Raw genomic sequence first — 14337 nt, forward strand, 5'->3', positions numbered from 1 at the left:
CCAAAGTATTTACAATTAGTGGGAAAATTGTGATAATTGTTATATTTATATTTGTGCTCCATTTTAATGAAGCAGTTTCATGGAAAATTTCATATCAATTGGACAATAAAGACGATCTGCATTTTGTTCATAAAAATACATGGGCAGACGGTCAGACTAGCTGACATGCATAAACCGACTCAGAACGTGATTTTATAAAGATCATCCAAAAAAGTAGGGTTTATCTCGCATATATCTACCTCTTAAATATTAATGAACAATTTCGTTAATTTTATATTAATGAAACTCAATGAAACTTTTTTTCATTTATTCAATGAACCTCTACGTTGGTTCAAAATCAATAAGAAATTTCATTGACGGAACGTAGTGCACATGGTCTCCCTATTTGATTTCTTTTTGATGTAAAATTTCAAGCCGCCGATACTCGTGTCTCATTATACCCTACAACACTTTGTGTTGGGGATATTATAATTTTGATTGGGCCAACAATTATGTAACACCTCGAAATATTGATTTCCCACATAGGAAAGTATATATGGATCTTCCTATCTCGCCGAGCTGAGTCGATCTAGCTATGTATGTCCGTCCGTCCGTCTGTTCATGTTAATTTGTAATCACTCTACAGATCGCAATTATAGCCCGATCTTCACGATATTTAGAATAGTGTTGGTGCTAGGGCCAGAATAGAACCCTATTGCTTTTTTAGATGATCGCATAATATTTAGGGGTTGAAATGGACCAAAAGCTGAAAAATTTCATGATTTTGCAGTTGCTCTACAGGTCGCAATTATAGACCAATCGAAGTGAAAGTTTGTATGGGGCTAGAGCTTAGGGCTGGGCAGAAGACTTCTAATTTTGATGGTCATCGGGTAATATTTTGTGGGTGAAATAGACCATAACATTTGTGTTAAATAAAAGTCAAATTTTCTGTTAAACCGCGAATATTTTTTATCCCGGAAACCACATATAGGGAACAGGTCAATCCTGAACGTTACGTAAATACCGATAGTAAATATATCGTATATATATAGCGAAATATACAATGTATATATACAGAGGAAGGGGGTGTTAGCTAGAATGCTTATATCTCAAGAATGACTGGACCGATTTTGACAAATTTTGTCCATTCAGAATGCCCTCTTGGCATAAAAGAAAAAAATCTAAAAAAATCACATAAAAAGATGTCGATAATGGTGTTAATATAGACTTTGTAGTATTTTGTAAATTGTTTTATTTTTTCATATTTTTATTGCATGCGATTTTTTCAATTTGATCATAATATTGAAGTGTATATTTTGTAATATTTTTCACTTTACAACACAGGTTGGGGTTATTATTTATATACAGATTGCAGTTATCGTCCGATCCTCACGAACATTTTCACAAGGGTAGGGTTAGGCTCAGAAGGGCCTAACAACGCAATATATTTAGATGTTGAAATGGACCAACAACTAAAAATGTTCCTGATTTTGCAGTCGTTATAAAGATCATAAATAGAAACAAACGGATACAAAATCTCGCATGAAGTTAGAGTTTATAACAGCGGGTAGAATGAACCACTACTTTTGTATGAAAGAATCCCAACATTACTTACATGCGATATCCGAATTTATGCTGATTTCGTTGACGAATATAGCCAAATTTCGGGGACAAAGTATTTAATAACAAAATATTTAGAGGTTCAAATGAACCAAAAACAGAAAAGAAATTCCTGATCATATAATTGAAGCCAATCGGCACGCCTGAGAAGAGAGTTAAGGGCAGGGAAGAATTCAAGCATTTTGGATGAGCATTAGATTATATTTAGCTGTGAAATGGACCGCAACAACTAACAGCACGAAGGTGTGTGTAAATATTGGGCAAATGTCCCTGGTCAAAATGCTAAGGGTAATATCTGGGCAGTGCTGCGTCACATAATTTCAAAAGCGATATCTTCCAAAATGGATGTGGATATAAAGGGGCTTCTAACATGTTGTAGTGTTGTAGGGTATAACATGGTCGGCCCCGCACGGCTATAGCCTTTACTTACTTGTTTCATAATCTGCCGGATTTTTCGCCGTAATTATTTTTTGTGTTGCACAGTGTTAGCCCGTACATATGTTTCATTCGATTTGAAACTGAATCCCCCCCATAGCGGTAATTGCTCTCCATACCAATGATTTTCGGTATAAGATATCAAATCCAACTAAAAACAACCTTTGCTCGAATTTATCGAGATCGGTTCAGATTTGGATAGAGTTCTTCAATCGATTTCACGAACGGTGTAATTTCAGGTCAAATGAGATGGATTTCAGAAAATATGACTGAATTTATCCTATTTGTTCTGCTTATTGAATATTTTTTGCTTGTTGAATATTAACTCCATCAATTGTTAGCCAATAACCCGTAAAACCGTGCATTGTATGACTATAAACAGCCATAACCCTGCCGGCAAGTTAGCCATTTAGCCCGCAGCAAATGCCAACACTTTCAGCCACTAACTTGATGTCGTGTATTTTTGGTTCATTTCATTCCACGCTCGTTAAGCGGGATCTGCAATTTGCAGGTATGTAGTCTGTGATTTTTGGCAGCATTTAGTCGCTGGATGCATTAGTGTCTGTAATCATCATTATCGTCATCATCCAGGCGATGTCGTTGTCTAAAAAGTGTTTTATAGCTCTAAGGTTTGCATTGTCAATGCCTGATTGCAGTAGGGCAAAGACTTCGAAGTCGTAATCCGACAGTTATTTGACGTACTTTCATACATTGTTCCCGAAATGGCCACCAGGCATGGTAGTATATTGATGGCGGTAGTGTTAAGGGATGTCATATTTGACTGGCAATGGCAACAGCACTGTGGTGTATACTTGAGTACATCTGTGTGTGTGCGTACTTTGGTTAGTGGATGTCTGGCGTTAATGTATGCTGCAATATTCATAAGTCTTTGCATCACTTCTAAGCATGCGAGACACCGAACCCAGGCATAAAGTAGTGAAATGAAATGATTCGATAAAATGAGGACATCGCATAGTCTTTATCCACATTCAACGTGATGAGTTAATTGACCATAATAATTAACATTATTTTGCATAAAATATAACAGTTTGTATATTGTCCCAATGTGAAAGCAAAGAGGAGAATATTGAAAGAAAAGAGGAAAATATAGCGTACTAGCTGAACCCGGTGTGCTTCGCTCCCCCTTTGGATTTTATATGCTTTCAAAATTTTATATACGAATATTTGTTGGTTTAAAAACAAAATAAAACAAATTCAAAAATGTAAAAAACTTAATTATGCGCGTGAACATGCCAGGAAAAGCTCACCATGAGAAAATCAGCAACATTTCAAACTAAGTCCGCATTCACGAAGGTTTAGTCATTCGATTTTTTTTAGTTTTATAGTAAATTCCAAGCGTGCCAAAATCTGCAAACTTTTGAAGTTGAGTGGCATTTTTGTTGCAATTAGAGAATTTAGGGTAGCAACACAATTTCCCGTAATAATCGAATCCTCAATTAAATTGTTGTGTAGTTTTTTACTGTTAGCCTAATACCGTTGCAAAGGTTTTGCGGGTCAATGCTTCTTAATAAAATCGTATTCAAATCTGTACCGATTTCAATATAATTTATCAAAATTTATTCTTACACCCGATTCCGTCATACTTTCCATATTTCATTGAAATTGAAGGTACATACCGTGTTTTGGAGCTTTATCCAAATCTTAACAAAATTTAGTAACTTATTCCGAATTTCATTAAAATTGGACATATGTATCGGCTTTGGTTCATTAAATATTCGAAATCTGCCGAAAATATACATATCGGACCTATATCTAAATCTGTACCGATTTCAATATAATTTGGCAATTTTTTGTTTGTACCAACTTTAGTCCTCCTGCCGAATTTCATTAAAATCGGACATAAGTATCGTGTTTGGTGCATCAAATATGGGAAATCGGACGAAATTTTGTATGGCAGCTATATCCAAATCTAAACCGATATCAATATAATTTGACAAATTTATTTGCCACCACATTCCAAATTTCATTGGAATCGAATATGGAATATATGGGAGCTATATCTAAGTCTGTACCGATTTCAATATAATTTGGCAAAGGCATTTAAGACAAAATTCGTCACACATACCAAATTTCATTAAAATATAACATAGATCATGTTTGGTGCATCAAATGAACGAAATCGGTCGAAAATATATATGGAAGCTATATCCAAATCTGAATCGATTTCAATATAATTTGGCAAATGTATGTTCGTTTTATATTCCGGTACACATTCCAAATTTCATTGAGATTAAAAATAGATAGCGTGTTCGGGCATCAAATATATGAAATCGGCAGAAAATATATATGGGAGCTACATCTGAATCTGAACCGATTTCAATATAATTTGGCAAAATTATTTTTGTTCCGAATGCCGTTACGGATTCCAAATTTGGAGACTTTAGCTGTAATCAATAAATAGATATGTGCATATAAAATCTAAATTCTTGGGAGGTACCTCCGATTTTGATGCTATATCTCCAGTTCCAAGTGGAATTTCAAAAAATTATATAGCCCATGTTACTTTCAGGCGATGTTGTAGTATACTTGGAAATTTTCAGGAAAATCTGTGAAGCGGTTTTCGAGTCCATAAATTACAAATAAACACACATACAAATATTTCCCACTTTTATAGATATAGATGTTACTTTCAGGTGATGTTGTAGTATATTTGGAAATTTTCAGGAAAATCTGTGCAGCGGTTTTCGAGTCCATAAATTACAAACAATCAAACAAACAATCAAACAAACAAACATACAAACATTTTCCTCTTTTATAGATATAGATGAATCGAAACAAGTAAAAAAGCAGTAAGTTCGGATGGGCCCTCCACCATTTAGAACGAATTTGAAAATTTTCGAAAAAGATAACATTCGCCAAAAAATCTGTTAACATTTTAAAAATACCGAATATAGCCGTTATATTAGGGCCTGTACGACGTGCACCTACATATACATTGTTTGTCACAAGCCATTACCAGATTGAAATTCGAAACTTAAAATAAACGGTGAATAATATAGCCAAAATCATCAAAATACCGTACATAGGGAGGTACCGTTATATAGGATGCATAGACAATTTTCTGCCTTAGGCTGTAGTATCCATTTCCAACTTCAAACACTAAATTTGAAACAATACCGGTGAATAATGTCGCTAAAATCATCAAAATACCGAATATAGGGAGGGGCTATACGAAGACGTAAATTTGCACAGACAATTTTCTGTCTCAGGCTGTAGTATATAATAACAAGGTAAACATTTCCAATTTTCAAAATTTTCCAAATTCCTATATATTTTCCAATTATAACCATTCACATTTTTTGTATTATAAACGAACAATGCAAAAATTATATTAATGTAAAGTATCAAGTTTTACAGCGGATTTATTTGTTAGATTATAATAATGGATCTGGCGTATTTGGGCAATACGAATTTGCAATACATAGTGGGGAAGTTAAATATTTGTGTATGCAACATTTAATTTTAGGTAACGCTGCCCACAATACTCTATTTTCCACGCTAGTTTTAATATATTTAGCAGTAATAAAAATTCGGATTTTCAAACCCCAATTTTCAAATACCAATATACAAAATTTAATATACAGGATGAGATGAAAAAACTGCAACCAACTTCAGACGGCCTTCATATCTAAGCCACTCGTCCGACAGCTGTTAAAATTATTCCAGTGACAGCTCATTATATTGTTTACAAGCGTACAAAAGCATTATGGTGAGAATTTTCCAAAAAAAAAGTTATCCGTGATGGAATTCAAGCGTAATAGTGTGATTTATTTATATTTGGCTGGAAAACCACAAGTGGCTATCGTTAGAGCACTCCAGCATTTAAATATGAATAAACCTTTTGCGTCCGTACCATCGCTCGTTATAGTGATACTTGTAGCGTAGCTCCCGACGTCAAGGGAGTGGACAGAGGAAACAGCAACATCAGCAGTAATGGCTCGAAATGTGGTTTTCTCCGATGAGAAACATTCGTTGTCCAGCAGTTTGTAAACAAACAAAATGATCGTGTTTACTTGCCAAAGAAGTCAGCTGAAAATGTGCACCTTCGGTTGGCCACCAGATGTTGGCCATGGTGATGGTGTGGGTCGCCACAACAGCCGATGATCGCTCTCCGCTCGTATTAATCGACCGTGGCATCAGAATAATTGGCGAATATTATCGTGAAAATATTCTGGAGGGTGTATTAAAGCCTTGGGCACGCAAACATTTTGCCCGCAGACCTTGGACATTCTAACAGGACTCAGCACCATCGCACTCGAGCCACGCAAAAAAGGTTACAAAGTTGGGTTCCTCGCTTCATTTCCAACACACAATGGCCACCAAATCTCCGGATACCAATGCGTTGGACTATTGCGTCTGGAGTATTTTGGAAAGCAAGGTTGTCACTAAAAAATACCAATGTGAAGAACACCTCAAACAAGCGCTTTGCCGCAATGCTTCAAAATACCGCATAGCAACATTCGGGCAGAGTGTGACGGTTTTATTGGCCATTTGAAGGCCATAATTTGATGCTATTTCCGACATTTTTGCTTTCATTCAAGAAAAATAAAAAAAAATTTAAAATGATGGCTTTTGACTTTGTTACAGTTTATTATCTCACCCTGTACAATAGCAACATTTTTGCAAGGACGAACATTTCGTGAACTCCAAATGTTGCAAAGGGAATGACAAATTTAATATAACCCCCACTGTATGGTGAGGCTGGATACACTAACTATCGAATGCCGGATGGAAGTAAGGTTAGGAAGTAGGGTTTTTTTAGAAAACATATCACGCAAAATATTCCATATCAGATGTTTATTATTGTAAAGAGTAGAGGCCACATACGCAAAAAATGTATGAAATGACTCAGAATTGTATATACTATAATCCGGAAAATTACTTTAAAAAGTCCTCAAGCTTACAAAATCGGCCATTGACATTTTGAAGTCAAAACAAGTAAGCAAAGGCTACAGTCGAGCGGGGCCGACCGTTGAATACCCTACAACACTATAATAAACCATACAGTTTATATAGGCGAAATACTCGACAGAATTCCACAAGATATTGTGACAAATAATTACCATCAGGTTTCGTTCTCTAATTTTTGAATAATAGCAACTTAAACTAGTTTGCTCATTTCCAATTTATTGGTAGATGTTGCACGTAAATGGTCTTCCTAGATCTGGAACCAATATTTCCCAAAGACCTCAGAAGTGGCAAAAGATTAACATATATTATTGGTTTTTGACTGAAACGCATCTATATGAGATACAAACTATATCACGCTGCAATGTGCGGTAACCCCTATTCAAATGTGCCTGAGTATCGGGCGATAATTACGACCTGCTGACAATTTCGCAGTTTTTTTGGTCCATTTCAACCCCTAAATATATGGCGGTCATCTCCAAAAAGAGTAGGCTTCTATACTGACCCTCATCTTGTCCCCAAGCAAAATTTCGTAAGGATCGGGCCATAAATGCGATCTGTATATGATATCCTGAAATCATAACTACTTAGTTTTGTTAGCTGTAGAAATATTACCAAATGTTTAATTCAAAATGAAAATATGCCAAAAATATGACAAAATTGAAAAAAATATGAGAAAATGTTACAAAATCAATATTTTTATCTTTAGAGAGATATTTTTATGCGATTTTTTTAGACGTTTTTTCTTTCCTGCCAAGAGGCCATTCTGAATCAATGAGAACTGTTGAAATCAGTTCAGCCGTTCTCGACATATAATATATCTTTCATGCATATCTTCTTTGATATACATATATATCGCACATATTTTACTATATATCCGATTTATTGGATGTTAACATCAATGTAAAGGTCAGAAGTAACCTTGTGATGGCTTTGTGATTTCGCCGGGATTTAAAATATTCACGGTTTAATGAAAAATTTTGAATTTTTTCAACACAAAAGATATGGTCTATTTTACCCGCTAAATTTTATCCGATGACCACCCAAATTGGTAGGCTTCTTCCCCGCCCTAAACTCTAGCTACATGCGAAATTCCGCGTCGATTGGTCTATAATTGCGACCTGTATAGCTACTGCAAAATCCGACATTTTTTCAGTACTTGGTCCATTTCAACCCCTAAACATTTGGCGATCATTTCCAAAAGAAATAGGGTTCTATTCTGGTCCAAGCCCCACCTACATTCTAAATTTCGTGAAGATCGGGCCATAATTGCGACCTGTAGAGTGATTACAAATTAACATGGACAGACGGACAGACGGACAGACGGACAGACGGACGGACGGACATACATAGCTAGATCAACTCAGCTCGGCGAGCTAGGAAGATCCATATATACTTTCCTATATGGGAAACCAATATTTCGTGGTGTTACATAATTTTTGGCCCAATCAAACTTATAATACCCCCAACACATAGTGTTGTAGGGTATAATTAATTTAGTTGTTGCAAAATCGTCGGGCAAAATCCCATTATTGTTGTTTTTATAAAAACAACGTTTGTTTATGAGTGGAGAACGATGGTAATGTTTATCAGGGGGTAAGGCAGGGAATACCTAGGTTTCGGAAAGAGCCACCAATCCTCATCAGTTCCCTTGTTTCTTGTCTGGGATATTCTCATTATTACCATCGTTCTCCACTCATACACAAACGTTGTTTTTATAAAAACAACAATAATGGGATTTTGCCTGACGATTTTGCAACAACAAAATACTATGGTATCCCAAACAAGCAAGCCAAACACTGTTCTATTAATAGACACAGGCACGGTCGACGAAGGGGTTTTTGTTGTAACAGACAAACAAACTTACATGGTTATGTTACTTCGTTCAGGTTGAACGAAAGCATAACAAGTGGAGAAAGATGTAAATGTTTATAAGTGCGGTTGTAAGATTTAGAAGATTTTCCAAAAGAATTTTAGTTTTATGTAATTCTTTTGTTCCTCTTCTATTGAGCTTACAATCTCGTCACTTGGGTAAAAAATGTTTTTTGTCATAGAAGTTATTTTTTAAATAACTTCTGGGGAGAATATCCCAGACAAGAAACAAGGGAACTGATGAGGATTGGTGGCTCTTTCCGAAACCTAGGTATTCCCTGCCTTACCCCCTGATAAACATTACCATCGTTCTCCACTCATAAACAAACGTTGTTTTTATAAAAACAACAATAATGGGATTTTGCCTGACGATTTTGCAACAACAAAATACTATGGTATCCCAAACAAGCAAGCCAAACACTGTTCAAAATTAATTTATTTATCCTTAAAAAATACCTAAACCAGGGGAACTGGCGTTTTTAGTTGACATACTTAATTCGAATCATAGCCACTTCAGTTGGAAAACAGAGTCGAAACGATTAAGATTCGGAACCGCTTATTTAAACTTTTCCACATCTTGATGGTTTTTACTATGCCTTCCTCCTGAAGTGGCTATGATTTGGAAATGGGATTTCTCATTGAGTACGTCATTGAATAAAAACAAATTACACCAGGATTAATCATATTTCCTGTTTTGGTGTGCATTACTTCACAAATAATGCGCGGAACTTAATCCAACCCAAAATTAATGAACCCATGTATAAATTTTTTTTTAATAACCCAAAAACACCAAAAATATTTTGGCCACATATCAATATTCATATAGCCAATGAATGTAAGATACTTATAGTTTAAGAGCTTTTCTTTAATGTATATAAAATGATGGTCAGTCACAAGTAAAAAACACTTGACCTACTCAGCAAGGGCAACCACACAACGCATTTTCATTGATTTTAAAATGTGACAAGATTTAGAAGTACCTCCAGTACCTCTTCCCACACCAACACCCACTTAAATAAGAAATTCATATTTCAGGCTAAATATTTGAAAAATATGACTTTTTGTTCATAAAGAAAATATAGAGATGCTGATGACGTGTGTAACACATAAGGGATTCATATGCAATTTTGCCAAGTCATTGATGTTATCCAAAAAGCTCTAGGATGATGACGACGTATTTCTTCTTGTGCTTGAAAAGTAATAATACGAAAAGATATGAAAACCATTTTAATTCGCCAGGCTTGGCCAAAAGGTAAAAAGGCAATGTGTAATGATAATGTCAATGGTGGAAATGATGACGATGGTGATAATGAAAAATATGAAATTCGGAACATTTGAATAAAGTGAAAAGAAAGAGACATGGTGATATAAATCATTTAATAAAATTGTCATCACTTCAGTGCAAAGTCATGATCCAAACTTGAATACAGCTTTTAATGTTAAGCTTTCAATGAGATGACAAAAACATGTCGAAAAATCACATATGTATATAATTTAATGTGTAGGCGGAGACGGACATGTCCTACTCTAATAAAAGTTTATGAATTTTATATAAGAAAATAGCTCTTGGTACATTTCTGACGCTGTAACCAAAGTTAATACAATAATAAGCCGAACTCGGAAAATGGTGAAGTAGAAATACAACAGCGTTAAAAAGATTATAAATATTTTGAAATATTAACATAAATATTAAAAATAACAACGACAAGTTAAAAAGTAGGAGGGCAGTTCGAAAACTTCTTAGGCTATGAAAACTTCTTAGGAATGAAAGCAAAAAATGTCGGAAATAGCATCTAATTTTAGAATACACCATCACACCATCACCATGACCGGCGCTTGAGTTCTGGTGTCCAACCGAAGGTGCACATTTTCAGCTGACCTCTTTGGCAAGTAAACACTACCATTTTGTTTGCTTACAAACTGGTGGACAAAGAATGTTTTCTCATCGGAGAAAACCGTATTCGGCAGGTATTGGGCTGACGGAAAATTCTCAGGTCTTCGTATAGGCCCCATACATCTGGTCTGTGCAAGTCCAGGTTTTCGTATAGCCCCCATATAACAATACTTCCTTATATTCGGTATTTTGAGGATTTTTTTCAAGTTTCGTATTTGAATATTGTAATGGCATATGACAAAAGTAGCCTATACAGGTCCACGTCTTTGTATAGGCCTCAATATAACGGCTATATTCGGTATTTTTAAGATTTTAACAGAATTTTTAACGGATTTTATTTTTTGAACTTGTTCAAATTGGTTCCAAATGGAGTGTATTCAAAGTTCGTTCCGGACTAACTTTTTTACTTGATGCAGAATATTTTTTTTATTAAACTCGATAACTTCATAATCTTTTTCGTCCTAATTTTCCTTAACCATGTCAAAAGTGCATCAATATGAAGCACTTACAATTCAATTTTTCTACAAAAATATTGGTAAGAGAACTTTAGGCTATTGCCCCAGAAAGATTTTTCAACCCCATAAAAACATTGTTGCATAATATAAAATAATTTTTTTATTTATTTTTCAAACAATACTACATTTACGTATTTAAACACAGCTCCTATATCTTATCCTTAGACATAACATAAATGCATATACCTTTTTACATTATATTATATATACTATAGCACAAATATCTTATATTTTATACACTAATTTACATTATACAGTATAAATAATTATAATAAATATAAACTAATACTAAGTCAGTAGAAGGGAACTTCCCCTCAGTATTTACATATCGAGAAGATTTTGTACAAAATCAAAATCCATGTCAAAATCTAGGGAATTAAAACTTGACGAATTTAAGCTGGACATTGATGATGCCGTCGAATTAGTTTGGTTGGTGGTATTTCCAAAGCTGGGAACTTCCTCCGACATTAGGAAATCCAAGACATCTTTTTCGTTATTGAATGTGGGTAGAGGTTGTAGATTATCGAAAAGGGATGATTCGGCCGATGAATAGAAAGCAGAATCAAAATATTCCATTGAGGTGGGTGGCGAGTCGGGGTTGGTCTGATAGTTGTTGGCATCAGTGTTAACATAGATGGAGTCGTTTAGTGTTTGCGATGAGTACTGAGAAATAGCTGGCAATTGTGGCACTTGGTTGCATTCGGGGAATTCCTCTTTCACCGGAAGTTGTGGTAAACAGGCTGGATATTGTTGTTGCGAGTATTCGTTGATGTGATTACTAAAATTGTTCGTGTTGCTGTTGCCGGTGATGTTGCTATTTTGTGGAGTCAAAGCTGAAAACTCGTTGTCATTATTACCAACGCTGTGGCAACGCAATTTATTGTAATTTTTGGCCCCACGTGTGGCATCTTTCTTGCTCTTCATGCGACGATTTTGAAACCAAATTTTCACCTGACGTTCACTCAATTCCAAACGATCGGCAATTTCGATGCGTCGTGGTCGGCACAGATATTTATTAACATGAAATTCACGTTCCAGTTCGATAAGTTGTCTGCTAGTGAAAGCTGTGCGTATACGCTTGGCCTTGCCTTTCGAATCGATGGAGGATGAGGGCGATAAGGGTACACTAATGGGCTCACAACTGTATGTTGGTGAGGGTATGGTTGTCGCCACCTGCATCATGGGGGCATTTAAAATATTTTCAATAATCTGTAAAATAAAATTATAACAAAATTATTAGAATTTATATAAATTATTCCTTAGAGTTTTTTCGAACTTACATTGGTACTTTGATATTGTAGGGATTGTGTCAAATATTCCTCAAAGGTCATGTTTGTGTTGTTATTTAAAAATTCCATTTTTGTGGTGGTTGTTGGTTTTTCGGCTAGATCGTGTTTTATTTAGTAAATCCAATAACTTGCAATGTTTGCTGAGATCTTGTATCTTTGTTAGTTGTTTGCTGACTGTGATGACTTTACCATTTTGTCATAGTATTTATATTGCAAGGACCTGATTTGTACTTTGCTGTCCTATCTGACTACCTGCTCTCTTGGTTGGCTTGTTGGATTTATTACTGGCCATGTACACTTTTTGCAAATTAGAATTACACCATTAGGCCGAGTTTTACTGGCAGACTACCTGTTCTCGGTATTCTCCCAAAATGTCTAGCACGGGGATTGTTGCTGGCTGGCGGCTGACGTGGTTGACAATAAGTCTAAGCAGCCAGACCGGCGTTTCCACTCGTATGACAAAATGCGTAATAGCATTTCGACTAGTCTTAGCCTTAGCCAAGTGTATTATCCAGCCTTTAAGACGACCACGGCTCACTTGGAGAGTATGTAGCTAAGTGGAATTCTCTGTTATTTAGCCATATCTTGTCTAAATAGTTTATGGGTTTTGGCTTGTCAACCAGAAGATTTTCAACGCGATATCTGTGTAATCAACACATTGTTTTTCCGGAATTATTTCACGATGCACTCAGAAGTCACATTCCTCAACGTATGACTCATTTTGGAATTTGAAAAAAAAAACTGCCCAAGGTCGTGCAGCATGTAAATGGAAGTTTTGAAAAATGTTATTGACAGAAATGTTTATTTGATTATCTGCAACCCCTGGGGATCGGCAAAGGATATGAGTAAATGTATTTTAAAAATGCTTCCGCACATAAACATTTTTCTGTTATCCATTCGAATGTAGGGTAAAAACAGAAGACAATTTGTTCGGTTTTTTAGAAAAGAATTTATGAATTGACTGAATGTAATATTATAATATTGTTTATGGGAGAGGAAATTGTTTAAATATTCTTCAAGTTTATTCGCACCATTCCTTTCTTTCTTAATTCATCGAAATAATCATCTATATAGAAAATGTATGTATTATCGATCTGCGTAAAATTCTTATATGCTTTATACGTGTTCTTATCACTCTATATTTGGAGTGATCAATAAAGACATTTCAAAATTGGAAGATGGGAAGAAAATGTCCTTCCTTTTAAGCCCTATACATGCATGATATGGGAGGTATATTAATACATATTAATATTTTAAGACCCTATAATATATACTATTGATCTGTGCCATATTCTAAGACAATAACGCGTGTCAGTCAATGACTTCAAATGTAGGAGGTATCGGCGGAGGTGATGTGAAGGTTATACAATTAGTGAAGGTTATACAATTAGTGAAATAACATCATATTTTAGAATAAGTTTAGATTTGTTCGAATTGGTCACCTTTGGCACGAATTTTGGCCTTCAATGAAACTGTCACACGCTGCCCGAATATTGCTCTGCGGTATTTTGGCCCATTCCCGGCGAAGTGCTTGCTTGAGGTGATCGACACTTTCATATTTTTTAGTGCCAACCTTTCTTTCCAAAATATTCCAGACACAATAGTCCAACGGATTGATATCCGGAGATGGCCATTGTGCGCTGGAAATGAAGCGAGAAACCTCTTTTTTAAGCATTCTTGGGTGGTGCGTCCTGAGTGCTACGGTGCTGAGTCCTGTTGGAATGTCCAAGGTCTGCAGCCAAAATATTTGCGTGTCCAAGGCTTTAATACACATGCCACGGTCGATTAATACGAGCGGAGAGTC

General features: G+C 35.6%; 1 protein-coding gene across 1 annotated transcript; it reads right to left on the minus strand.

The window, feature by feature from the left end:
• Window positions 1-11402: 11402 nt before the first annotated feature.
• On the minus strand, window positions 11403-12575 carry LOC101897218 (homeobox protein Hox-A2b). The gene is made up of 2 exons (XM_005180931.3): window positions 12525-12575; window positions 11403-12453 (listed from the first exon to the last, which is right to left on the minus strand). The coding sequence occupies exons 1-2, from the start codon at window positions 12573-12575 to the stop codon at window positions 11566-11568; spliced, it is 939 nt and encodes a 312-aa protein (XP_005180988.3). The 3' UTR covers window positions 11403-11565.
• Between the last annotated feature and the right edge of the window lie 1762 nt (window positions 12576-14337).

The sequence above is a fragment of the Musca domestica genome, unplaced genomic scaffold (genome assembly GCF_030504385.1).
Source record: "Musca domestica strain aabys unplaced genomic scaffold, Musca_domestica.polishedcontigs.V.1.1 117, whole genome shotgun sequence".
NCBI lineage: Eukaryota > Metazoa > Arthropoda > Insecta > Diptera > Muscidae > Musca > Musca domestica.